The 27,447-nt window shown below is 37.1% G+C and overlaps 2 protein-coding genes across 5 annotated transcripts; both read left to right on the forward strand.

Moving 5' to 3' along the window:
* The first annotated feature begins 374 nt into the window (after positions 1-374).
* Rox8 lies at positions 375-9,685 on the forward strand. 2 transcript variants are annotated; one of them, XM_053757334.1, is made up of 4 exons: positions 375-1,432; positions 2,907-3,002; positions 4,867-4,954; positions 6,921-9,685. In XM_053757334.1, exons 1-4 carry the CDS (start codon positions 569-571, stop codon positions 7,034-7,036), a joined length of 1,164 nt encoding a protein of 387 aa, XP_053613309.1. In that variant the 5' UTR covers positions 375-568; the 3' UTR covers positions 7,037-9,685. The 2 variants fall into 2 exon arrangements, with proteins under 2 accessions (XP_053613309.1, XP_053613308.1); XM_053757333.1 differs by having other exon boundaries at positions 376-1,432; positions 4,864-4,954.
* A 1,691-nt stretch (positions 9,686-11,376) lies between these two features.
* On the forward strand, positions 11,377-26,604 carry LOC128676890 (uncharacterized protein). Of its 3 annotated transcripts, XM_053757322.2 has the most exons (11): positions 11,383-11,606; positions 13,982-14,065; positions 19,708-19,902; positions 20,519-20,631; positions 21,923-22,059; positions 22,511-22,672; positions 24,165-24,366; positions 24,620-24,665; positions 24,756-25,187; positions 25,420-25,538; positions 26,021-26,604. In XM_053757322.2, the coding sequence occupies exons 1-11, from the start codon at positions 11,535-11,537 to the stop codon at positions 26,157-26,159; spliced, it is 1,701 nt and encodes a 566-aa protein (XP_053613297.1). In that variant the 5' UTR covers positions 11,383-11,534; the 3' UTR covers positions 26,160-26,604. The 3 variants fall into 3 exon arrangements, with proteins under 3 accessions (XP_053613299.1, XP_053613297.1, XP_053613298.1); XM_053757324.2 differs by lacking the exon at positions 22,511-22,672 and having other exon boundaries at positions 11,377-11,606; XM_053757323.2 differs by lacking the exon at positions 13,982-14,065 and having other exon boundaries at positions 11,389-11,606.
* Positions 26,605-27,447: the final 843 nt, after the last annotated feature.

A 27,447-nucleotide genomic window follows, 5' to 3' on the forward strand; every position in this document is an offset into this window, starting at 1 on the left:
GTTACGATTCAGACTATGATTGGCCGTTTGATTGCAAAACTGTCATTGGACCAATCAATGAAAAGTATTTTCTACTAAATATTGTAAACGAAACAGCATTGATGATGATGAGTCATAGACTTCTATTGACACTCGTTTCCGGAAAAGTTTAGTTTTTATTCATAAAGTCTATGATTTTTCAGTTTTTATATAATACGAAAATGGTTTTTTTAATTGTGTTGGGTACTAAAATGTAATAATTATATAATAACACGCTTAAATATAATTTAAATCATTAGAAATTTATAACCAATTCAAAATTTCTTATTTATTTTTATTTTCGCGCCACCTTTTTAAATTGATTCCACCGGAAGCTTGTCTATAGATGCGTTTGTTTCCGAAAAGTGAACGTTTCACGAGTCAACAGCAACGTCTTTCGAGAAGTTCTAGGCGCTGTTTGCGACATTTTTCCTTCTTTTATCCGTCATCCAATGTTTTATGTGATGAAATAACTTCAGTTAGAGTATATTTTCAATATTAGTGTTCTTAGTCGTAATTAAGTAATCGCTAGATTACGATATAAGCTAATATGGGCGACGAAAGCCACCCGAAAACTCTCTACGTCGGTAATTTAGACGCGAGTGTGACAGAAGATTTCTTATGCGCGTTATTCGGGCAAATAGGTGAGGTAAAAGGCTGTAAGATAATACGCGAACCCGGTAACGATCCATATGCATTTCTCGAGTTTACGAGTCACTCTGCGGCGGCTACGGCCCTGGCCGCCATGAACAAGCGAGTATTTCTCGACAAGGAAATGAAGGTTAACTGGGCTACCAGTCCTGGTAATCAGCCGAAGACTGATACTAGTAACCATCATCACATATTCGTAGGTGATTTATCACCAGAGATCGAAACCCACATATTGCGAGAGGCGTTTGCGCCTTTCGGAGAGATCTCAAACTGTCGGATAGTACGCGACCCACAAACGCTCAAATCTAAAGGGTACGCCTTCGTATCTTTTGTGAAGAAAGCAGATGCTGAAGCAGCGATCCAGGCGATGAATGGCCAGTGGTTAGGATCTCGTTCTATACGCACGAACTGGTCAACTCGCAAACCGCCAACAAATAGGCCAAATGAAGGTGCTCCAAGTAGCAAGCGGGCCAAACAGCCTACATTCGATGAGGTCTATAACCAGAGTTCACCAACTAACACGACTGTATATTGTGGAGGATTCACAAGCAATGTTATAACTGAGGATTTAATGCAAAACACATTCTCACAATATGGCCAGATACAGGATATAAGAGTATTCAGGGATAAAGGATATGCTTTCATTAGATTCACAACAAAAGAAGCGGCAGCGCATGCCATTGAAGCTACACATAATACAGAAATTAGTGGACATACAGTCAAATGTTTCTGGGGAAAAGAAAATGGAGGAGGAGAAAGTCAGGTTGGTATTTGCTGTTTTACACAGTATGTATTACTCGAAAGTAGTAAAAAAAGTCAATTTTATATGATGCCTCAAATTTGCAAAGTATTTGGATCTTGGGATATGGCATGGTATAACATTAACTATGTTGATTCCATTTGGTATCAACAACCACACACAACCACTAATAAATTACCACATGGACTGAGGTACAACCTTTTTCATGCAAATTGTTTTGCATCACAACACAAACACATCACATTATTCATCAAAATATATTTTCAGCATAAATTAATATGGAATCAAAATATAATTCCTTTGAGAAATTCTTTAATTTTCAACAGAGCCGAAGTGAAAGTGTGCTCATACACTAGTTTCACTATTATGGAAATGGCATATCCAACTTCATTGTAAAATTGGAAACTTTCACAGTTGTTTTAGTGATTTTTATTTGCCATATTATGTGAAACTTTTAGATTTTTGCATCATTATCAATGATTGTCCATTATCCTTTGATGCATTGGATTTTATCTTACTACTTCCTACAGTAGCCTTTCTCTTATCAAGTGTGTTATTGCTACAACTGGTGTCAGATTTTATTCAAGTAACTTAAAGGCATCTGACATGGCTTAAAAGTATAATAGAAGTTGGGAAATGAACAATGTGCAGCTGTTATTTAAAAGATGTAAGTTTAAGTCCGACAATATTATGTGAACAATGGTATTTGTTGTCTCAATTATATTACAAACAAAGCATACAAGTCTCAGCCTCCTCCATTTGGTATGCACTTGATGCTTAACAAAGAAATTATGTGTACAGTGCCAAGAATTAGATATTTTTTCGGTACAGTCAACTGCATATCAAGTGTCCTGCATGGATCTATGTACAGAGGTAAATAGCAGTGAATATGAATAGGTTGTTCTGTTAACTGTGTAAAATTGGAATAAGAGACATTTATTCTATGTTTATATTATCTTCCTGTATATTGATGAATATTTATAGGTTATAGGTAATAAAACTATTTTTAGATATAACATAGTTTTAAGTATATGCACTTAATTTATTGATTTATTGATGTGTAAGTATATCTTTCAGCATTATACTTAATTATTTCTATTTTGGTAGTTAGTTACTAGTGGATTAGTATTAGTATGTACTTGGAAAAGAAATATTCAAGGCAAGCTTACAATGTTCTTTTTTTTTCTTTCTATTGTGTATAACATCTGTTATGAGTAAAAAATGGTTATCTGTCATAAAATTTATTTTCTATATCAGAGCTTCTAATATTATTCTTCTTCAAAAATAAATAGAAACTTAATTTTCTATGTCAGAACTGTTATTTTTCTCTTTAATATTACATACATTCTCTTTCATCTAAGTTTTCCCGTTTTCTTCTTCTCCTCCTCAGAGATCTCTCTAATTTATTCTTTAAATATTCATATTAATTCATGATTACTTATACAAAATGTTAAGTATATGTTTATTGTAATTCCAGAGTTCCAATAGCACACCAGCGCCTCCAGCCGCTGTTGCTACGCAAGCTCAATACCCGTATCCATACCAACAGGGCATGGGATATTGGTATGCCCAGGTAATTCAGTTTCTAAAATTATATATACCAATAGTTAGTTAATAGTAGTTTGTATCCAATTCCAAGTATTAAAAAGAATTGAAATTTAGTTTTATGAACTGTTGAAGCTAATTTTATATATTCGGATTAGATACAGGTGGCACCTTGGAAATGACACAAAGGCATAAATTTTACGACATTTACTAAATAAAAATAAATAACAATTCGGGATTCTTTTGTAAAATATTATAATTCTATTGTAAATAATTTATACATCATGGTCTCTAAGCCCAGATAAGTGTCAATTTTTTTTTTCTGAATATCAACAGTGACATGAGAATTTAAAGTATTTGATTTCAAGTTATTTATCTAATTTTTTTTCTTCCATCTCTTTTGTAAAGTAAGGATTTGGTAGGAATTTGTCGATACCGTCCCACTATGTCCTTCTCGGTCCACCTCTTCTGCGGCCGTACGGTATCCAGATTGTAATTTCGCCCACCATTCTGGCCGTATACGTCAAACATGTCCCAGTCTTATCTAACATTTTAAAAAAAATGTATATTCAATTTGAAAATCCTTTCATAATCATAGAACAGCTGTTGAATGTTCTCATGACACAGTTAATTAAAGGTCATTTTCAGGTTAAAATGATTTATCCAACCACATTCTGTTCTATGTTTGTTCCAGTTGCACTCCATTTCTTTAATTTTCTGTTGTAAAAACTACTTCTATTTATTCAATGAATTCAAACATTTTATTAAAAACTAACTGTTGCCCTAGCTCCACCCGCACTTGTTAAAGTAACACCATACAACATCATCATTGTCACTGTTTTTTCTTCTCATAACTTAATGAAACAAAAAATTTCGTTTGTGTGTATATTTTCTGCCATAAGAGCTACGTGATTCTGTGCAATTCAGTTTCTGCCGTAAAGCAAATGGTGGGAATGTTTTGTCCAAAAAAAATGTTAAGTGATTGAGTACTTTTTTACGGTCGTCTAGGACCTACAAACAAGGTTTCTTTTAAATGTAATTGATTGCATTTTCAAGTACCTACCTACTTATAAAACAATCCAGTCCTGACTCTGAAATATATATAAACTACCCAGTTAATTAACTAGTATTGTAGGCATACTGATTGCAATATCAATCGACACCACAATGTTTTTTTCAAGTGCATAGCACTTGCTCGAGAGAAAGAAAGAAAAAATTACTTGCAAAGAACATTAGTATATACTAATTGATGTCAAAAGAAAATGCTAAGCCTACATGTTTTATCGTCTATGGGTACGTATAAATCAACAAATGAGTAGTGTTATATCTGCGAGGTATCAATGGGGCAGTGGTTAGCACGCTCAGCCTACAGTGGCTGTTAAGTTACTCTCGCAATGGTCGGTCATTGGATGGGTGATCAAAAACGTATTATCTTGAAAGGCACGTTAAGCCGTTGGTGCCGGTTGTGTTTGAACTAGTTAAAACCCGCGATTCAGCAATGGGCTAGTTTGGTAGATTAAGACCCATACTCCTCATTCATCCATAAGGAAGGCCTGTCCCCCAGTAATGGGGACTTAATGGCTGTTAATGATCATGCTATCTACTAAATAATAATATTAATAATTTATATTAGCATTGAAGAAACGTATATATTTATTATCGAAAATTTACAGCACTAATGATTTATTTAACGTTTTACGTTACAAGGAGAATGAAAAACCTAGCACGATCCATGCGTGCATTGATTACTGAATTTAAAAAAATATTTTTTTGTGATTATACATCATCCTAGAGGTAAAGATGGATGAAGAACTTGACTTTTGAATCTAATCTTTTTACATTAGCAAGTTTGATTCGAGGCAGTTGTTTGAATGTCATAATTTTTCCAGCAGGGTTACCCGGCTCTACAAGGCTACATGGCCCCGGGCTACTATCAGCAATACACCGCCGCCTACAGCAACCCGCAAGCTGCCGCTGCAGGTGAGTTTTAAATACATTTGTGTATAACCTACTAACGTTACGGAGCCGGTAAAGCATGTCTCAATAAGACTAGGTAGACAATATACTAAATAGCGATTGTACTATAATCTATAAATTATTGCTCAAGACAAGTTTATTTGTTAGACAAATTAAAACACCCTCGACTTAAAAAATATTCATTTCATTACAACTTTTGAACGGCTGAACCGAGTTTTGATCAAACATATCTAACAACCACCGCATAAAAATTAGCTATCAAATAAAAAACCGCATCCAAATCGGTTCAGCCGTTGATGAGCTACGGTGCCACGTACACAGACACACTTCGCAACCAAACTTTTAACACCCCTCTTTTTGCGTCGAGGTTTAAAAAACTTTTACAATAAAATCATGTTACAGAAATAGGCCGCCATCATATATTTGGGAGGCATTGTGTTAATATATTGGTGTTAGTAAAACACAGTTTTCTTATCATAATCCATTTGTTTATCGGCTGATGATTTCCAGTGCAATATGGACTTTATTTCCCCATGCAATAGAGTCCACATAAATCAATTTCTCTAAATATTTGTATTAAAATTTTATTAAGCAAATGCCTATTAGTAGCCTGTATTATGAAGTGAATCATCTTTTCGAGTTTTATAAAAATGTGAAGTATTTGTGAAGTGTTTAACTCTTCATAATTATCATTACATAGTATAAAACAAAGTCACTTCCCGCTATCTGTTTATCCTTATGTATGCTTAGATCTACACAACGGATTTTGACGCGGGTTTTTAGAATGACTCGAAAGGTTTATACAGGTTGATTTTTATACAATGGCAATATTTTGATGTAGACAAAAATTTGCCATATTATATATATTCCAAAATATGCCATATGCTCAGTCCATAATTCTGAACAACTTTTAGTATGTGAGTAACTCCGAAGTCGCGAAAAAAAAATCAGCTGTTCTATACAAAATTAAATACCTAAGTTTTGGAAAATATATGGATCAGCTGATTTTTTTCGCGATTTCAAGGTTGCTTCCATAGGAAAAGTTGTTCAGTACCATCATGCATACATCAGCATGTAGATAAAATAATGCCAATGTATAAGAAATCTCCCTGTATGTATGTCATCAACAGCCTACCCTTATCCCACTATAAAGTGGGATAACACTCTCCCTGTCTCTCCTCCACTTCTCCCTGTCTGATGTTAACCAATCTGTTACTTCCTTTTTAGCCATGTCCTGCCTAACGCACTCAATCCACCTCTTCTTCGGCCTGCCTCTACTTGTTTTCCATTCAATTTACAATCTATAACCTTTTTTACAATGTTATTAAATGACTCTGTATGTATGTAATATGCATAACATTGCATCCGCACGAAGCCGGAAAAATGATGAGTATGAAAGTGGATGTTACTTTCTTATCTAGAATTAGCCTCGGCGTATGAAATACGTGATGTCTGAATACGTGATACAGTTGGATTTTGTTACAGTGTTGCCAATCGATGGCCATTATCGAGTGACTAATCTATAGTTTGGTAAGAGTTGCTATCAATAGAATCTATACGAGGCAAAATAATCGATAGTATTGCCTCATTTTTAGCTATCGACTCGATATTATCGATAATCGGAACTTATGTAGGTAGTTTAGATGTTTTTCCAGGTAAACACAATTGTTTTTTTCACAATACTAATATTTAACTCTTGAGTCATTATAGCAATTCTAAATTACATCAAATTCAAAGTCTATGCGTGACAGGACAGTATGATCAACAGACTTTCTCATTTCTAATATTAATAGGTATATGGATTGTGCTTTAGATTGAGATAGGTGAAATGGTCCCAGAAAGGGAGGCCCTACCACCCTTGTGGCGCTGGCGTGCCGTGACGTGGATTGTGATGGGAAACCTGTTACCGATAAAACCTGTTATGAATCCTCGTATTAGATATGTAAATAAATGAAGCGTATTGTTGCAGCGGGGTACCGCATGAGCATGCCGGGCGGAGGCGCGGGCGGCGGCGCGGGCTGGGCCACGCAGCCGCCGGTCATGTACTCGGCCGCGCTGCCGTCCGCGCAGTATCCCTCGCAGTAGACGCCGCGCCGCGCCGCCGCGCCGCCGCGACGTCGGAACCTGTCCGCTGCGACAGCCTGATGCGTCTCCACCTCAATTATTATCAAGTTTTGTGCCCTCGACTTGTGCTGGTGACGAAATTTGACAGTTATTCCATAGAGATGCTCCAAAATTAACACACAACACGGAACACACCCCACGGAACACTTTTGCGAAATGCTACAGTTGATTATCGTCGTTTTCGAAGATCACTTTACAAATTCGATGTCCAGGATTTTGTCCGATACTTGCACTATGGTCTTTCTTACGGATAAATCGGGAGTAAGTTTTGCAAATTATCGTTGTAATAATAACGATTTGTTTTGCAGTGGCATTTTGCAAAGGTGACTTTCGTTATAATAGTTATTTATGAATTACTTGGTTAGTTAATTAAATAGAATATTTTAAAGACTAGTTTAATCGATGATAGTAAATAATTCTGAAAATATATAAGTAGGAAACAAATTGATTAGATTTCGTATTTTATACAATTTTGAGAAAAAATATCCATGGGCTAAACTTGATCTTCAAAATATTCTGGCTAACCAGTTGTTCACTTGACACACATTAAGTAGGTTCCTTTTGCAAATTGTTTGGCTTCTTTACAACTGTAAAAAATTTTCATGTACATAGTCAGTTTTAAGCATGAGCGACTAATTTAATATCTGTTATTTGCTATGTAGCCACTACTTATTTTTACAGCCAATTAACAAAAATACATATTTGCTACCATATATAGTGTTATACAATATAATAAGTTGAAAGGCACTGATGTCCAGATGTTCAAAAGTAATTTTAATCAGACTTTGCTCTTTCATGTAGTCGCTATCTTATAGAGAAAAACCGCGTGATAAAGTATGCCATTACTTTTAAATATTGGGATGCAAGCATAAAATATCTCCATCTCTCTCAAACAAATTGTATCGCCCCTCTGATCCACATTGTAATGTGAAACACATATAGGGCAAAGTTCAGTTCCACAAAGGCAACTTAGATTTGATGTTTCTTTACATATCACTACTGTCTAGAAATTGACTTTCACTCATGGGACTAAACTTTATTCTGAGCTCTGTTGCAACTTGCGCTTGCAGTAGTGTTGCCAACATAAAGTTAATTTTTAGTTCCTTTGGACATTTCTCAAATTTTTGTCAATTCTACCTTAGTCTGTACGAAACGGAAACTGCCTATTGGTGATTATTATCTATAGATAAAGTGTTCAAATTAGTGCAAGGTCTAGTATTAAGATATTCAGCTTAATTCCGCTAATATAGCCAGCTAGACTTTGATTTTTCATATTCTGATCTAAAAGTCATTATTAATAAGACTTTATTTTGGCAATATTACTGTATGTTCAACGACACAATGTAACCTTAAAAAATGTTCAGTATATTTTATGTCATTCCATTTCATATACTGCACTACATAACTTTTTTATGAAGTCTGGACATAAGTAGTGGCATATATATATACATAACTCAAGTCCTTTATGAGTTAGTATACCTGTGCATTACATGTGCATAATGTTTGTCTGTAATGATACCTGTAGTCCGAATAGAATTTTTTTGTCAGCAAATGTATGTTGACAATATATTCTACTGATAAGAACCAAATTGAGTGAGAGAGATTACATTATTTCTTAGTTACAACTTTGGTATATTAATGACAAGGTCTATTATAGACAGACAAATTGTATAACTATAAAAGAATTAACAATCTGGGGATATAAATTATATTTGTATCAGTTGGTACATACGCACACAGATGTCTTCGCCTAAATATGTAACTGGCATCATTGTATATTACATCCAGAGAGCATAGGCAATGAGTCGCAGTGGACAACGCTTACGATCGCAACGACACGAACCCGCGGCGGACCTGCTACTTTAGTTATTACTACTTTAATCTTAGTTATAAATAGTTCAGTTTTAGGTCTTAATGACGTGCAGATTTTGTCCGAATTTATTGGTATATATTCGGATATTACGCCCTATTTATTGACCGTGTTGAAGCAAAATTCACAAGAGGATTTACGTTGCAAGTGCCGCAGGTCCGCCGCTCGTTCTCCGCCGCGCCGCCAGATGGCGGCCGCCGGATGACGGCCGCTAGTCGAGTTCCGACGTTCACCCGCCTCCCTTGTTAGTCGACCTACATAGATAGGACATAACGAAATAAATTATAAATTTTTAAAAAAGTTATAAATATATAAGGGGAGTAGTGTCGCGAGTGTCCTCGTGTACATACGTTGATATTTATTGGCGCTCTGCGCTGGCAGACTGAGTTAAATGCCCGAGACTCCGAGACGACGCGCCAGAAAGTTTGACGTATTTATAATATTAAGTTCGGCACAGTTGTTTTGTTTGACCTTGTTATGATTTATTGTATGGAAACACTGGTAAGTCAATAAAGCAGTGGGTCTGGGAAAGGGTGTTTGATTTACCGATATATATATTTAATATATATTATTATACAACTGTATTATGTTTATTTCTGGGTCCAAATTATATACACCCGTCGACTCGATAGCCTGTGATTAAAGTCAGCACAATATACATTCGGATGACGAAATTATTGTAAATTCTTAATTAAAGGTCATTTTGTAAAAGGAAAAATAAATAGTTAAGTTTACAAATACTTTTGGTTATTGTTGTATTATTGTCTAGATTTAATTTGACCCATTCACTTACTAAAATTTATAAACCACAATATTCTAAATTAATCGCAAATTTATTGTTAGAAGAATTATAAAGAGTAAAAATGAAATCAGTATTATCAACCATTAGTCTTCTGGCCTGGCTAGGATAACTATAACTTAAACTGAATAATAAAAAAAACTACCCAAAATTAATCCTAGCAGGACAATGTTTACAAAAAAAAAACACGACAATACGTGACCATAGTATGATATACATACACAATACAATAGGTACTGGAACAAATCTACCTATGCTCATTCATATGAGACTCTTCTACCACAAACAATCACCGAAGTCAGCCATCCCCCCGTTTATAGTTATACATACAAACATACAAACGCACTGGCGAAATATAATAATTTCACGTTACATTAGTGGCTTCTGCCATAATTACTGAGACTGGGTAAGTTTATTACTCTCTGGTCGTTCTGGGCCAACCCGTATACTATGTCCTCATCTCTGTTTAATTAAATAAATTTTTATTTTTTTTCCACTGTGGTATTCCGGACAATAAGATAGATTTGATTAAAAAATATTATATACTTAGGACTCTACTGACTACTGACTAGTAGACAACTAGTTGTGCATATCTGTTGGTTCACAAGGAAAACGAAGATTTTTGCAGCAAAATGAAGTCTAGTTTTCTCAGTCCGCATCCGCACCTCCGAACACACAATGTCTTTGTCTATATACTTATACTTTACAACTATGCCGCCATCTAGTGGCAGTCATCGTATGTGTACACGACAACTGCCACTAGATGGCGGTAAAATGATGATGGTACAATTGAATGTAGGTACTACTAATTCCTGTGGATGGTTCAGAGGGGTTCTTTTGTGATGATTGTCTTCACACGTACTTTTTTTGGGTAAGGACAGAGCAAAGTGTAAAAAGATCTTGGGAGACGCCCAAAAGAATACCCACCTAACACAAATGTAAAACTTATCAAGATATCTCTCTATCTGCTCCCTCTGCAGTTGCTAGTATGTTATTTTTTTACCAACCACAAGGGGCAACATTTTTGTGGAAACCAGTTTTTACCATGCGATTGTACATATAAGTAGGTACTCTATGGATTTCGATTCAGGTAGTTCCCACGTAAGTAGTTCCTATCCACCAGGTTCCTACCAACACGGAATATGTCTAATTAATAAACATACTATATAATTATTCAGTACAATGGCGGTAAAAGGAAAAAACAAAGGCCGGAGCGAACTTCACGGTTTTGTATTATGAACTTTTGGTCTGTTTTCCCGTGGTTTTCCCAAACTGTATTTTTTTTACAATCCGTCTATACTTTTCGTGACGATCAAAGCTACTGTTTCTGTCGCCGCTGCATATACAATGTCATTACATTATGAACGCGTTCATAAAATAGACGAATGACTCAAATAATGACCTTTTACAACGTAAACAAACAACCGCTTTCGACCTTCTACGTGTTTCACCCACACGAGTTAATAAAAGAACTTTCGAGGGTTGATCCAGATGAGTCAGAACCGTTCCTATATTCTCCGCTGGTTATTTTAATAAAACCCTTGTTCCCTTGCATTCCTCGGCATGAATTATCCTTCACCCACTTGTGACATCACCGTAGGCCGCGGTATTTTATAAAATCTGAGTAAACGCGCCGCCGCCGTGGGATTCGGGAGTGACGTGAAAATTGCAATGACAGTGATCTAAAAATAAGGACGGTGGCGTCGTCGCAGCGTGTGCGCCGCGCGTTCCTTGCCTCAGTCGAGGACTGAACGTCGCGAGTTACAGCCGAACGAACACAAGCCGCAACCATGGTGTACGAGAGTGACTTTTACACGACCCGCCGCCCCTACAGGCCCACCTCTACATACAGCTCAGTCACGGTAAGTGCTCCTCTGTCTAACACCTGACGTGCACCGCACCTCGCTCCACTCTCCCCGGGAGCCGGGCGTCCCTCGCTCGCACCATCTCGATCACTTGCGTCCTTTGATTGTTCTATATTCTCCAGTGACCTTGACAGTGCTCGACCAATGGTGAACGCACAAATCGGGATCTCTAGTGAAATGATAACAAATTCACCGTAAGCTCTGCTTGTAAACATCATTGCTTTCATAAGTGTCCGGTCAACCGTTCAGCCGATAGGTGACCGTAGTGGTAGCATTCCGCAAGTGGGTCATATCGCATTGATTCGGAGTTCGAAAGCGGAGCTACCGTGCGCGCCAAATATAGCCGCGGCTGGAGTCGCGCTCGCCCGATTAACGGCGACTTCTCCGCTTGCAGCGGCCGTCGGTAGGTGACTGGGAGAAGGTGCCGTTCGTGCCGCGGCCGAGCCTCGTGCCGGACCCGGTGACGGCGTACGGGCGGCGCGCCCGGCCCGGCGCGCGAGTGTCCGTGCTGGAGCCCGTGGTGCGTCAGAACATCGCGCCCATGCCTGAGGCCAAGCTGGCGCCGCTCGCGCCCTACGTGTCTCCGCGCGAGAGGACGCGTGAGCGAGTGCTGGCCGCCATCGGACAGCGCGAGCGCTCGTACGCCGCCGACCCGCTGGGCACGCCGCGCGACCACATGGACCTCGTGCTCGCACAGGCGCACGGCCGTCCGCTGCACGCTGCGCACCGGCATGTCTTTTACAGCAACTACGCATCATATTGATCGGCGAGGTCGTTTGTCGTGTGTCGCTTTCGCTAGTTAGCTAGTCGGTCGGGGTGGTGCGAGGGTGGGCGGGGTGGAGGTCGGCGGTGGTGCTAAGGGCGCGGTTGTTGCAGACGCCGCGACACTACGTGGTGGTGGACCGCGAGCCGCTGCCGCGCCGCGCGGAGGAGCAGTACTCCTATTCTTACTCGAGCACGTCGGAGCGCAACTCCGGCAGCGGCGTGCCGCAGCGGTCGTCGTACAGCAACACGGTGGAGCGGCGCAGCGGGACCGGGCCGGGCGGATACTCGTACAGCAGCGAGCGCTCGTCCAGCCTGGGCGGCCCGGGCGGGTACTCCTACTCGTCGACGGCGAGCGGCCGCCTGCCCTACGGCACCACTTACCGCCACTACCACTACCGCGTGTAGCCCGGCTCCCGACCAGCCTTGCCCTCGTCCCACGTACCTTAAATCCCAGTCCCACTCGCCCCTAACTCCTTGACGCCTCCTCTCATAACCTAATCAGTATTCGCTGTAACGCAATGTGAGATCGCTCTACTTTACAATAAGTAGAAATGAATCTAGTCTAGTAATCTAGAGCTTTTTGATGTTATTTACTTAATTATTTATTTATTTTAAATGTGATTTAGACTGAATTTTTAATAAAGCTTGCGTTTTCTAATATTTCTGTCCTTGTTCTTTACTTCATCTGCCTACAAACAGGTACACAGACCGAAAGTAGACTCGGTCTTGTTTACTAACACTTTGTTTTGGCCTTAAATGTTTTTGTGTATTTTCTTGTTACCTGTTATACTATTCTCTAGACTTACTACTTGTCTAAAGTTTTAAATACTCTATAGCGGGGAATTATAAATTTTCCGTGGCTACAAAGCCGCCAATGAAAATAAATACAGTTTAAATATAGCCATGTGTTTACGAAGTACCTACGACCGTGACTTCATCGACAAATAATTTCGAGGATGTTTATTATTGCTTAAAACTAGCGTATTCAAGACGATTAGGTTTTACATAAGATTAATATCAAGAAGCAAAACATTCAATAATAAAAAAACAGACACATAATCATACACAGTACCTACTTATACATATTTCAAATGATGATGATTTTTGATTGACAATTTTTCTGGTTATTGTAAATACTGATAAAATCAGACAGGTTTTTTTTTAAATGTTCCCTTTGTGTCTTTAAAGCTTTGCATAAGCACCTACTTAAATAAAATATTGTTATAATGATGACCTTTTTTAAACACAAATTGTAAATTCTAAGTCAATGAATTTACAAAACACATGAGTATAACAAAGAAGGAATTGTTCAAAACCAAAATTAGAATGAATGACTCGTAGAAATTAATTTGCTGCTATTGAACCTATTAAATAATAATGGTTATATTACTAAGTATTATAGGGCTGCCTACTTAGATACTTAGGTACCCCGAAAATATTCACTAAATAGATGATATTAGTCTATCTGTCTATCTCTAGTATACTTAAATGTAGACTTACAAATATCTAGACTCCAGATTAATAATTTTGAATATTAAGAAAATGAATAGACGAAGATGTAGAAACAAAAAGGAGGTTTAACAAACACTTTTTGATTGCCGCCTCAGCCGCTGACGTCGACGTACTACTTGTCGTCATTACTACCATACTACCACGTTCCGTACATCACATACATTCCTAAGCTGTCACAGGTGAGTTGTATGGAAAACCATGTAAATATTACATGTATATACTCCATGGCTTCAAAGCACAGTATTGCACAGCTGCATTTACTTGCACTTCATTTCACGTGAGTTTATCCACAAGACATTCATAAGTAAGTATCCATATATATATATATATAAATCTTTATTTTCTTAGATTAATAAAGACTCTTTACTGCGGTATTCCAAATTCAATGTTTATTATATGCATAACATCATTGATGTTTTTTTTTTTTAAATCAATTGCAGAGGGCCTAGTAAAGAGCCCTGAGCACCATGATTTTCAAGTTCTTATTCAAAGATACTTTTTGATTTTGTTGGGATATGCTGTTGTAATTTGGTAAAATATTTGACGATTACAAGTTCAGATTAGGCGTTTAGAAATAATATATCACAATAATAAGAAGTTATAGATATGAATCTCATCACATAGTAGCCTCTGATCCTTTGAACTTACATTTTTCTACTATCAAGAATCTTAATATTAAATTAATAATTTAAGAAACTCCCTATTCCGAAGTTGATGGCATCCTCTTATCTACTAGAGAAGAGCTGATGGTTTCCAAGAGGTCGAACACACATTTTCCAAACTTAGCTAAAAAAACTCTTAATTGAGTTCTCTTTCAAATAAAAAAACTAGATCAAAATCGGTTCAGCTGTTCGGTTGCTTCAATGCCACGGACAGACAAACAGATGCATAGACACGTTAAACTTTCCTTCTATCGTCAGGGTTTAAAAAATAGATTGGTTTACATGAACAACATGAGTGAAAGGATTGTTTTAAATTTTTATAATAAATACATTAATACTTTCACTTCTATAGTCAATAAGAATTCTATATAAAATATGCATTATGCTAGATCACCAGACAGATGCTTGTTAGGACTTAAAATAAATTACCGAGAGGAATTCTCCACTGACTGATTGGGCGATACATCCTTGCCAGTTCTAAATGGCAATCCAGTCAGAAGCCAACACTCCACTCGACATTTGAACTCGCATGTAACTATGGAAATTTATACTCATGAAAACTGAGATTATGTATGTAAAAGTACCTAAATCTACCTAATCTACTTACTTTTAGACGATACCGTACCAACCAAAAATATAAATGACAAATGTTACAAAACTCTAGATTTTAAAAGAATTTTATCACAGTGCGATAACACTTTGAAGGTATTCCACAGGGCCCTCACCTAGGTCTTTTATGAATATAAGTATACGTGTACCCGTGTACCATCGAAAATTAAATGTTTTAACTTAGGAGTTGCACCCATCAGGATTTATAAGTAGTTTTAAATATCAAATTTATTAGAATAAATAACTTTAATATACTGAGAACATTACAAAATCTAAATTAGATTTAGACGCGACCTATTTAATTGTTCACATCGGTCGTAAAAGCAAATATCACTGCTTTGTTTTTCACTTTGACCACAGCGTGCCAAGTTCTTCTGTTCGGACGGGTTGACGCTCTTGAAAGCTCCACGTCGTCTGTCTAGTTCTAATTTAATTGAGAGAGAAATCCACAACTAGTCTACACAACTTTGGAGTCTTGTCAACGATAAAGAACGCAAAATTTGAGAAGGCAAATGACCGTCGTTCAACATTTTGTCATGCTATTTTCCAAAGTAAAATATATTTGGACAAAGACATTAAAGTTTAAAGAAATAAAATGTATATTTCTGTCAAAATTTCCTTCATGTCTAGGTAAGTACTTTTACTTACAACATGGATAAAATGACTTACAGTAAAATGCAGTAGATACCTACACATCAAATTATCTATTTAGAATATATTTCGGTACGCTAAATGCTATATTAATTTCACCGAGAAGCTGTCAAAACACGAATATCATCGACTGAAATAACAAAAAGCTATGGTCGACCGAGAGCTGCGGATTTACATAAATAATATTAGTTCAACAGAACTCCAGAGTTTATGATTGACGTTGTAGTAAACATGTTGTCCACTAAAAATACCATTTCTCCACAGCACGGACACATGAAATTGCGCATATCCGGTAATTCTCGAGATATTTTACGCAACCGGCTCTCGTGTTAATTATGAAGCTAATGTTTTTATTGTTATAAAACATCAAAATTCGGAAATAATTTTCGTCTTTCATCCTTACGTTATAAACTTATCTGAGATAAAAGGAGTTCCGCAAGGATCTACACTGGGTCTCAGTGTAGATCCATGCGGAACTCCTTTTATCTTTCTATTTAGTTTTTGATTGTCATAATCTTCACAGATTACACACACAGATACCTTATACGAGTGAAATCTTTTGTTGTACAAAATTATATAACAAAACAAATAGACATTTGTACTGTATCACTTTGACAAGTGTAATTACTATTTTCTTAAAGCATATTGTACATTCTGCAAATCAATTTGGCGTGTTTCCAAACCCAAGGAACGCCATCAGCTAGAATATTTATGTAGATGAGAATAATAACAAGTATTTGAAGTAAGAAACTGGTTTATGATCACTATAGTAAATTATATTGTTACAACAATACCTTTATGTTCAATACTTGTTCGATATAATGATAATTGTTTCCATCGATTTTGATAATATAATGTAAGAAACAACAGAATGTAGTAATTTATTTGATTTAGAATCAGAAACAACATGACGATGACAATGACATGAAATATAATAATAATGTAGTAATTGTAAAACAAATAGTAATAACCCAATTTATAGGTGAAACAAGTACATGATAACTATGATTGGGGAAAGGCACAATGGCAAGCATCCAAAGAAACATTATAAAATTGGACATTACAATAACATTAAAATAGGTTGGAAATATAAACAGCGTAGCGTAGTAGACATTAAATTTACTTGACACGTGACTATTTTATATCTACTTGTCTAAGTATAAGAAACATTAACATATAAAATCTACAATAGAAGAAAAAGGTACGATAAGCAGAAATACACTTGATTCATATTCAGACTTGGCTAACTATACTGCAAATTCCAACATGTAATAAATAAAAATATTAGGATCAAATCGTATAATCGTTAGCTCAAAATGTACAATACAGATTCACGTTGCCTGCACGTGAGACAAATTCAAGTGAAAACAGACATGGTAAGTATAAACAGATATATTTCTGTTAGAAATTTCACTGATTCATTTCACGAATTAGATATTGAAAACATATACCCGGGCGATATACGATGACAATAAATTATTTGGGAAGGAATAAAGCTAGAAATTGATTGTTACGCAACAACTTGACCTCCGCAGAATTAATTTAGATGAAGTCAATTTGAAAAAGTCCATTAAAATTGTTCGATGATGATATCTACATAAGTTGGTATACCAAAAGGCATATTAATTTATTTTCTGTGCTAAAGACGTCACAGCCAAACATCAAAGATTTTCCAGTATCAAAACAAACTCTTTTAGCCTTGAAAAAAGTTTATCCATAACATTGGACCGGATGAGATTAAAAAAAAACAATGACTGGAAGCGAATCAAGGGGATTTTAAAATTTGGCACCAGTTCAAAGGTCTCTCAAAATCGGTTACGCCTAGCCAGTTACTGACTTCCATTGCTTGTTATCTTAATGTTCTGAGGACAACGGCTGGAAGCAAGGACGCTTTGGATTGTAAAGTAGATATTTTGGCAGGATTGGCAGAGGAAAGTTGAAATTCGATATACCTATGTTTGCCAGAATTTCATTCACCAATTTACGGAGTAAATCTATTTTCAGGATTACATCAGTGAACGCTTTTTACAAGTCTTATGATAAGTATGGTGAATGAAATAGTCGACATGTATCTGTTGAGTATTTCACTATTATTCCTAAAAAAAGTTTAGAATTTAACACAAATTCAACCAAAAGGAATTTCTAGTTACATGACATAACTACAATATGGAAATAATTTTAAAATTTGGAGAACTGTAATACTAAAATACCCTCAGCATCTTAGTATAAATAAGAATGTACATACGTGTGAACATACATAGATCAATAAAAAGAAAAAATACGTATTATAAATTGTAAACAGCTTTTACGAATCTCGTAATTATTATGCAATTATTTGTTATATATGCATTGACCTTGACGAGCCAAACATCAAAATTATTATGAAGTACAAATTCAATGAATAGATTTATTTATTTACGAAAACGTGAGATGTAAGCACATACATAGGCCATACACTGGTTGGTTGTGTTGCCGCGGGCCCCTCCTTTGTTCCCATTGTAATAAATATACTTTTAGTACGATTTGGTACAGTTGTCTTTATTTGCTTTGGTATTCTAGTACACATTTAATTATTAATTGAATTGTTCTGCCGACGCCATCTTCTAATAATAATTAGTCTATATCACATAGGGATGTGACTTCTAACATAGGGATGTGACATCTATTAACATCACGTATTAGACTAATACACAATATAAGCCATAATAGTATATCGATGTCGAGGGTATAATTAACGCTAAACATAGAAGCCATAAGTAAAGGTACTTTCTTCTAATTAAGTATTTAGATAAATACACATGACGAACCATATTTTTACACCAGACAAATAGAAGAGAGAGATTACACAAAGATACGAGAACATATCATCAAGAACCTTTCAATTAAAACTTCTATAAATATATAGAATAGAATAGCACTGCTAGCTGGGGCACTGATCTTGTGCCCCAGCTAGCAGTGCTTTGAAATGACTGATAATGATGATATTACAGAAACATAACGTTAATATTCTCAATCCAGCTGCACAAGCGAGACCGTCTCTCGTAGAGTATTATATTCCCGAGTCTAATTATACTCCACTCCAGATGATTCATGCTACCATTGATACGCGCAATAAGGTGCGCCAAAAATAGGGCCGTGATTCGCCAATCACTGACGAGTGGGAAATAATAATTTATAATAGATAATAATGATTGAAGAATAAAATATCCGCCTTCTTCGATGAAGAAAATTTCCAAACGTATAAGTAGTTTAGGGCTATATCCCACTAAATCCTTGTCAAAGAGACAAAGTTGTCTAAATAAATGAAAGTCACTGTGTTATTTTGACAGGCTTTTAAAGTAAGTACCTCCTTATTTAAAGAGTTGTTGACACTTTCCTTTTCTACATTTTCATTTCACGCATGCTTCTTCTCAAAACTCTTCGCTGCTTCCAATAATGCTTTTTTTTTTTATTTTCCTAATATTATTTTTTAAGTCAGCCAAAGTATATTTTTATAAAATCGTTTTCTTTCAAAGCTTTGCTAGAAATATCAAGCTTTTAGCAATTTTATTGCTCGTCAATTGCTTTTCATTATATTTTTTTTTTTTTAATTAAACATTAGACCATTTGATGATGCACAGAGCTGAAACAAGACGCTAGGTTGTCGCAAATCAATAAAATTTTTTTTTTGTCCAAAAAAGTATATCTACTTAGTACCGAAGTAGTTAAATTTTGCCATGCTTTTATCCTTGTCGACCTGAGATTTTACTTTGAAGTTGAGAGCCTAATGTGTATTGACTTATGTCATAAACTTGCATATTTCGCTCCAGATATTTATCTAATGCAACATTAAAGTGACGCCCGCAGTCACTGCTGCACTATATCACTAGTCATAAAAACTTCCTCCAATAAAATTACAGGCTGAGTTAATATACCGGCCCACGACTCGCAGCGTCACCCGACTCGTCACGTATCCCGAGCCGCCACACCATATCGTGCGCGTGCGTGTCCGTCCGTCCGTAATCCTCAGAGAACTGGACCGCATCAACCACAGAACCAGGTCCACACTAGCTGTGTCGGCTGTCGACGACTTCTTCAGATCAGAGTCTACCAAAGTAAGTGTAAAGAAAATTATAGCATCGTAAAAAAAAGGGTCGAATCGTGTGAAAGTATTTTCGATTTCCAGCGGTTAATCACACTACAGGATGTCAGAAATAATATGTATGGAAAAGTCTTATTTAATGATATGCATACGTGAAAGTTTTCCTGCGTAAAATATAAGCAAATCTATATTTAAGTTTATTTGGTACTAGCTGCGTACCGGAGCTTCGCTCCCGTGGGAATTTCGGGATAAAAATTACCCTAGGTGTTATTCCAGATTATATTCTACTCGTGTACCAAATTTCATAACAATCGGTCCAGTTGATTTTGCGTGAAAGAATAACAAATATAAACATACATCTTCATAAACTTTCGCATTTATAATATTAATAGGAATAGTAGAATTTATCATCCTACAATTCCTGGCCAAAATGGCTTATAGGATTATCTTCTTAAATTATTTCATTAATTTTACCCACCACCATTATCCAACTGCATTTATCATTTACTCAAATGCAGATTGACGAATACGTAGCGATGGCGTAACTTCTGAATAAACGCTTCGACTTTAAGATGCACTGATTTTGTCAATGAACGTAAACTATTACAAGACTACTCAATAAATTCCAGGCTTTCGAAGACGAGAGCCGCCGCATCCGCGCCGACACCGCATCATTGCTACAGCGCGCCCGCTCCGTGGTCCCTCGCGCCGCCTCCGTACTACCTGCTGACACTGTCTACTCGTAAGTCAGCTATATTAGCCTTTACAGGGTGTAAAGGTCTCTTGACAAAAACGATTGGTTTCACTTAGTCTTTTTAGACCATCTTAATCTTCTTTGCATTTGAACAAGTGTTCCAAGCAACCTGCCAGCTTCATTTTCTCATTGATGTCTTCAGCTCTATGTGAACCACTTTGACCTTGTCCTTTAAAACTACTATTGTACTTTCGAACTCAAGATTTTCGTCACGCTTAGAAACATCATAGCAATAAATCAACAAAGCACCCGCGCAGATACATTATATCTGATCTACGCGAGTGCTTTGTTCATATTTGGTTGGGTTGGTAGGTCATAACTTACCAACCCAACAGTACTAATGATTACAACAAATTATTGTCAAACAATGGCGAAAACTACTCATAACATGAGTACAATTATTTAGATGAAATAATATTATTATTTCATCTAAATAATTGTGCTCTGTCTGACTAGTTCTTCAATAATGTGTTTATTATTGAAACTCGAAAGCTGATCCTACTCTCACAACAGATCATATCTCATTATCATGATCACTCGCGAGTTAATTATAACCAGTAGGAAAAGCTAATGAATGAAGGTTGACGCATCAAGCCAATACGTTGTCATCGCACCTGTGCTAGGTCAAGTTTTTCTCTGACTGATGTAACAGTACAGAAATAACTCATCCATTGATGCGCCTATCAAACCCTGGCACTGACATTGAAGAAGAGCAATTGCTGGCATCATTTGGCGAAGCCAACAGTACGTTCCATGAAAGAAATGACCGGTCTGATGACAGAGCCCGTCAGTTCGTTGAAAGTTATGGAATTTTGGGGTTCTTGGAAGAACAATTCCACGTGGGTGTTGCTTCCACAGCCAAATTTTGCACTCGCCGTGTTTCGTGACGTTCCGAGTCAGGCCAATCAGGTCTAATTATAGACTGGTTAAATGCCAGCTGATGTTTGCGTACCTACCGCTGTAATAAAACATTTTACGGCATTATATGTCGGATTCTTGTCATTTATTTACGGAATCTGTTATCGTGTACAGCTTCTCGTGGTTGTCCATTAATATGTATGACTTATGCCCAATACACTCACGAGTCACAACAGATCTAAAAGTAGATCCTTCTAGAGGTAATTCCAGTCCAAGCTTAAAGGAATTATATCATTTCTAACCACTTTTATTTCTGGATTCAATTGACTTTGGGTACGGGAGTAGAAGGTACTATCTATCTTAGGTCACAGACCTCAAGAGTAACTATTATGTTGATTAATTTGATTTCATGTGCTTCAAGGTACGGATATGGCGAGCCAGTGCCATACAGGTTCAGCAACGACGCTTACATCGCCAGGCTTCTGGTGCCTCTGCGCAGTGTTGCCGGCAATATCCACAACATTTCATTCTACAATGAACCCGCTAAGAGGTTCACCGGTAAGCCAAATGTAACTCATAAACAAGTCACGAACTCATAAACAGGTACACATAAAATGTTATGTCTAAACGTGCAAAAACTTGGATTTTAGATATCGGGAAAATATCTTATATTATTATATTCTTCGGTGACATAAAATTAGTTTTCTTTCTCTAAAATAAAATTACATGTTTGCGGACAAATAAACAATTACACTTTTTTTTGAGTACTCCTTCTTGTAATCTAATATTGACATTTTGAGTTCCAATCCCCAGCGAATTTCAACCATATTCCGACTAACATTTGATTTCCGTTTTATTAGGGCTGCCGTGTCTTAAGGCTGGTTATCTAAACCATCTAAATAAATTAATACATGCAAAACAAATTATTTTCGAACATTTTGAATGATTTTGTCCAGTCACATGGCAGCCCTAAGTGTGACCCCATGGTAACATAAGGTGCTCTCTCCAGGACGCGGACACCTCGCGTGCGTGCACTACTCCGGTAACAAGGCCTTCTCCAGCCGAAGACCCCTCTACAAGGAGCTCAGCATCAGAGACGACGTGAACCTCCTATCGTTCTATGCCAAGAACAGGCTCGCGGCCGCCGGTCTGGCCGTCGAGAAGGCCACAGGTACCTCGTAACGTCGCAAACGCTCCCGCTCGCTTCGACCCTTCGCTTCGATTTAAAAAGAAATTTTAAACGATTCTAAAAGGAAGCTTTGCGCCTACGGGTTAAAATCAGATTTAAAATGGAGAATAAAGTCCGTGTCTAACACTGTGTGTGGTGTCTCTTGCAGCGGGCGGCGCGCCGGAACAGCCGACGGCGGCGCAGTGCGCGTAGCTCACAACCGCGCGGCGCGGCGCGGGCGTACGCGGCGTCCCGTCCTGGGTTTCTATTCGCAGATTATGACTGAGCAATGGCGTGATGATTCCGATATCGCCATTCCGCAGCCAAAATCAAACATTGTAAAGTCAGACTCGACGCCCGGCTAGCCTGCGCCCGCGCCACGTTCGCCCTTCGCGCTCTCTGATCTCGGTATAACGCTCCAACTAACCCAGATCATCTATTTTTTTTATTCTTATTCAAGATTAAATTTATTTTTCTACGACGATTTTCGAACGACATAATTTTTTGATATATTTCTATTCTAGTCATCGTTGTGATAGCGCGGCATACTGCGCCAGATTTTTCGGTGACCGAGACGTCTCGTTTTCACTTAACAGAACTGATTTTACTTAACATTATTAAAGGATTTTTACCAGAACTGTAGTTGTTTTAATTTGCATGATAGTTGCCCTATGTCACGCCTTGATTCCACATGCTTTATATAATGCTTCGCTTTCTATACTAAGATATTGATTGTGAATCCTATAACGAATTAAAGATAAGTATGTACATACACTTAAAACACAATTGAAATAAGCAAAGTCCATTCGATACAATCTCTTCAGAATCTGACATAAGTTAAATAGAAGCAATAGAACTAGATATAACAGAGTAGAAAATAATACGAATTCAACTCAAAAAGTATATAGGATGAGCTGCTGACAATGCAAACACCAATGTAATATAGTATCACATGAACACAGTAGTCTACTGACTGTGTAGACAACACCATCCACACAATCAAATTGATTCCTTTCACAGCCTAATATCTAAGGCATTCCAAAAGGGAGGGTTCTAAAACATCCATTGAGCATCACAGCATGTAGCAAGCAGCACAGAGATTCTTCCAAACCATAGCAATGTATCATTCGGCTTGGCCATCGAGCTTCAGCTGGGGTCTAACAGCTTGGATGACAGAGCATCTCGAATGGACTGCTACGGCGCTTGCTCTTTTAAATTGGGAATTGGGAAATGATTGGTTGTTTCTATTGTATCTTCAAAAAATCGAATTTTGTATTAGCGTATTCATTGTAATAGATATTTATTGTCACAAGACTTGCAGATTGACTTACAAATGTTACCGTTACTATTTGTAATCTTCAATTCCAAATGCTGACCATCAAAGTCGTTATGATGTTGATGTAATACAAAACAAACCGAAGAACATTTAGAATCAGCTATTCATTTCTCCAATGGTCAATACGTTTGGAATCCTACAATATTGGCCTCGGTGCAGTGAAACTGCTACCGTGGAGGCCGAGCCGCAAATTCCAGGCTCCCCAGATCATGGAAGACCCTGCCTTGGAGCTGAAGGCTGCGAAGGCAGAGAGGGAAGCGAGGTTCCGCGCCACGACTGTTGAACCAGTCCTGACTCCGTCTGTAGACTTGGCGGAAATTAAAAAGAAGAGACAAGAGGAAGCTCGCGCTGCTGAAGAAAAGTAAGACTTTACTGTAATAGATGCTCTTTTAATTTTAATTTAACTTCCTTAGTCTATTAAATATGCATTGTCATATTGCACGACTGCAATATGTAATACACATTGCACAACATGCAATACCTATGTATTGCAACGTGTAAAAATAATGCAACGTCAGTAATTGGTCATTTTAGAATGAAATGTGTATGTCGTTGAGTTGTATGTTAAAAATTATACTCATAATATTACAATTAAACACATTACACATTTTCAGAGCACTAAAGGAAGAAGCTAAGCGCGAAGCTGAACGCAAATCCCAGGTACTTATTAACGTTTAGCTATATCAGAAATTCCTTAAGTAAATCATTGTGGTTTAGTTCAAAATTATCATAAAAATAATTCTTTTACAGGCAGACCGAGAGGCAGCAGAAAGGAGGAAGGCCGAGGAAGAAGCACGCAAAGCTGAAGAAGCTAAGCGTAAAGCCGAAGAAGACGCAAGAAAAGCTGAGGAAGAAGCCATTAAGGCTGAAGAGGCTCGTCTTGCTGAGGAGGCGCGCTTAGCGGAGGAAGCTAGATTAGCTGAGGAAAAGAAAGCTGAAGAAGCGAGACTTGCTGAAGAAGCAAGATTAGCAGAAGAAGCGAGATTAGCCGAAGAAGCAAAATTGGCCGAGGAAGCTAGATTAGCAGAAGAGGCCAGACTAGCGGAAGAGGCTAAGTTAGCAGAAGAAGCCAGACTAGAAGAGGAAAGGCAAGCGGAACAGAGGAGACAAGAGGAGCTCGCGCGTTTGGAAGAGCTGGAGAAACAAGCACAGGAGGAGCGCGAGGCAGAACTTGCACGACAGGTATTTAAAGTCAAATGAGAAGTCATCTCAAATCAAAATGTATACACACATTAGAGATTTTGGATCTCTTATAGATGATTTTAGATCTTGAAAGGGATAGAGGTGTAAAAAACTCGAATTACATTTAACAAATCCTTAATAAGAAAGTAGTTTTTGTCGCACAGAAATTAACAAAAGGGGCTAAAATTTGATATAAAATGTCAATAAGTCAAATAACAAGTTTGAATTTCAGGCCGCTGAATTAGCAGAGATTGCAAGACAAGAATCAGAACTAGCCGCCGCCCGCCTCGAAGAGCTGTCCAAGAGCGAATCTGCTGAAAATAATGAAGCTTTCGCTGACGCTGAGGAGAGGTACATAAATTATTTCAATTTAATCTCAGTTTGTACAGCCAAAAGGCCATATTAGGGCGTGTTTACAGCTAAGCAAATTCTGATATGAATAAATAATAAAACTAGTTCAAGCATTGGTTCCATAAGCTGCGGTAATTAGTCTTTGCACTATATTTTATTCGATCAATTTTCCATTGGTTCATTCATTGGTTAGCTGGCATGAAACTTGCGAGATCATTAAAAATGGTTGGTGACAAAGATGAATTAACTGGGCATAAACTATACGTGGAATTGGAAATATTTTAGTTTAGGTCTCATCTCTTTCTTCTGGCAAATAAATATTTCTGATTTTATCTCTATGGTTACCGCTGATGATGGATCAACAAGAATTTAAATCATCATCATCAGCCTACACTTATCTCACTTTATGTGGGGTCAGTACAACATGTCAGTCTACTCAACATCAAGAATTTAAGATACGACATGATAACTCTCACTTACAGCGAAACTCCAGCTGCAGATGAGCCCGAACCCATCGTAGAAGAACCGGCCAGCCCCGAAGTCCTCCCCGAAGCAGCCGCCGAGCCCGCTGACGTCAGCGAAGACGAGCAAGCGGAACCTGACGTCACGGACGAGGAATAAACTAAAATTTTAAAGTTACTGCATTTTGCTCTTTTGAGTGTGAATGGACGTATGTTAGAAAAGACGCATTACTACTTGCAACACAAAACCTCAATAACAAATATTTTGAGGTGTCGTGTTGCAAGTGTCTTCATACAAACATCAGTTTTGTTGTTATGGAGATTTTGATGCAACAATTTGTTTAAATATCGGGGTAAAAGCTAAGCATTTTTCAAGTTTTTCCTTACTTGAATGGTGTAATAGCAAAAAACATCTGTTTGTTTTTTCTATCGTCTTTCTGCACGTAATGAAATTACGCAAACAAGAAAGCACTTTTCCTTCCCTCATATGACGATGTACTACCACCGTAACAATGTGAAAGTTAAACTAAAAATTAAATGTTTTAGTGTAAGTGTTCTATAATGTTATATTTTGTTAAATTTTAACAATAAAAGACAAATTAACATTGCTTGTTTTATTGAAACTCTTGAAACAGGTTGATTGGATCTGGTACTGATCTGGTTTGTGTAGAAATAAATCTATGTGTAATTTGGTAATGCCATAATCCAGCAAAGGACTATTAATACTATTGTAAGAGAGAATAAACATATTTATATGTTATTGTTAAAAATAAATAAGCTACATATTATAAGCCTTAATTTAATATCTTAAATGTTATAATTAATCTTAAATGTTATAATTAAAATAAAATAGGTATCACAACAGTTAGGTTGATCATAAGTCCATTTTAACAATTTTATCCACAGTGCTTGCTACTTCCTCTATAGACACATTTTTTTCTGTTTTCTTCTGCGGCGGTTTCACAGGTTTTGACGGCTGGCTGGGTTTGGGATTCTTATTGATTTCTAAGAATTGTTTGTCTATGTCCACTACTTTCTGCTTTATCTGGAAGAAAACAATATCTAAGCATTTGTTCAGAAATTCGAACATCTTGGATGGCACTTTTTCATGTCATCAAATTTTAAATTATATAATACTAGCTGCGTCCAGGGGATTTGCTCCTGTGTGAATTTCGGGAAAAGGGTCCTATGCATTATAACCTATATTCTACTCATGTACCAAATTTCATAACAATCCCTCTAGTAGATTTTGCATTTTAACCTTGCTCAGGAATCACACAATCTCTTGGTGAAAGATTATGTATTTTAAGGAAAGATATTGGCCTCTTTTGCATTCTCATTCTTATAATAAATTTAAGATGGCGAAGAGTTTTATTTTATTGTTCTGATCTGAAAATCCATAAGGTAGGTCAGTACCTACAGTTATTTTATAATTTGTCTCACATACT

The sequence above is a fragment of the Plodia interpunctella genome, chromosome 17, assembly GCF_027563975.2.
Source record: "Plodia interpunctella isolate USDA-ARS_2022_Savannah chromosome 17, ilPloInte3.2, whole genome shotgun sequence".
Taxonomy (NCBI): Eukaryota; Metazoa; Arthropoda; class Insecta; order Lepidoptera; family Pyralidae; genus Plodia; species Plodia interpunctella.

What these genes read in the sequence shown, in the direction of transcription:
- Rox8 (XM_053757333.1), top strand. Translation starts at nt 569, where the DNA reads ATGGGCGACGAAAGCCACCCGAAAACTCTCTACGTCGGTAATTTAGAC. An exon ending in TGGGATATTGGTATGCCCAG is followed by an intron (nt 3,003 to 4,863) that starts GTAATTCAGTTT and finishes TAATTTTTCCAG; the next exon opens with CAGGGTTACCCGGCTCTACA. An exon ending in CCCGCAAGCTGCCGCTGCAG is followed by an intron (nt 4,955 to 6,920) that starts GTGAGTTTTAAA and finishes GTATTGTTGCAG; the next exon opens with CGGGGTACCGCATGAGCATG.
- LOC128676890 (XM_053757322.2), top strand. Translation starts at nt 11,535, where the DNA reads ATGGTGTACGAGAGTGACTTTTACACGACCCGCCGCCCCTACAGGCCC. An exon ending in ACATTCCTAAGCTGTCACAG is followed by an intron (nt 14,066 to 19,707) that starts GTGAGTTGTATG and finishes ATAAAATTACAG; the next exon opens with GCTGAGTTAATATACCGGCC. An exon ending in AGGCAGAACTTGCACGACAG is followed by an intron (nt 25,188 to 25,419) that starts GTATTTAAAGTC and finishes TTTGAATTTCAG; the next exon opens with GCCGCTGAATTAGCAGAGAT.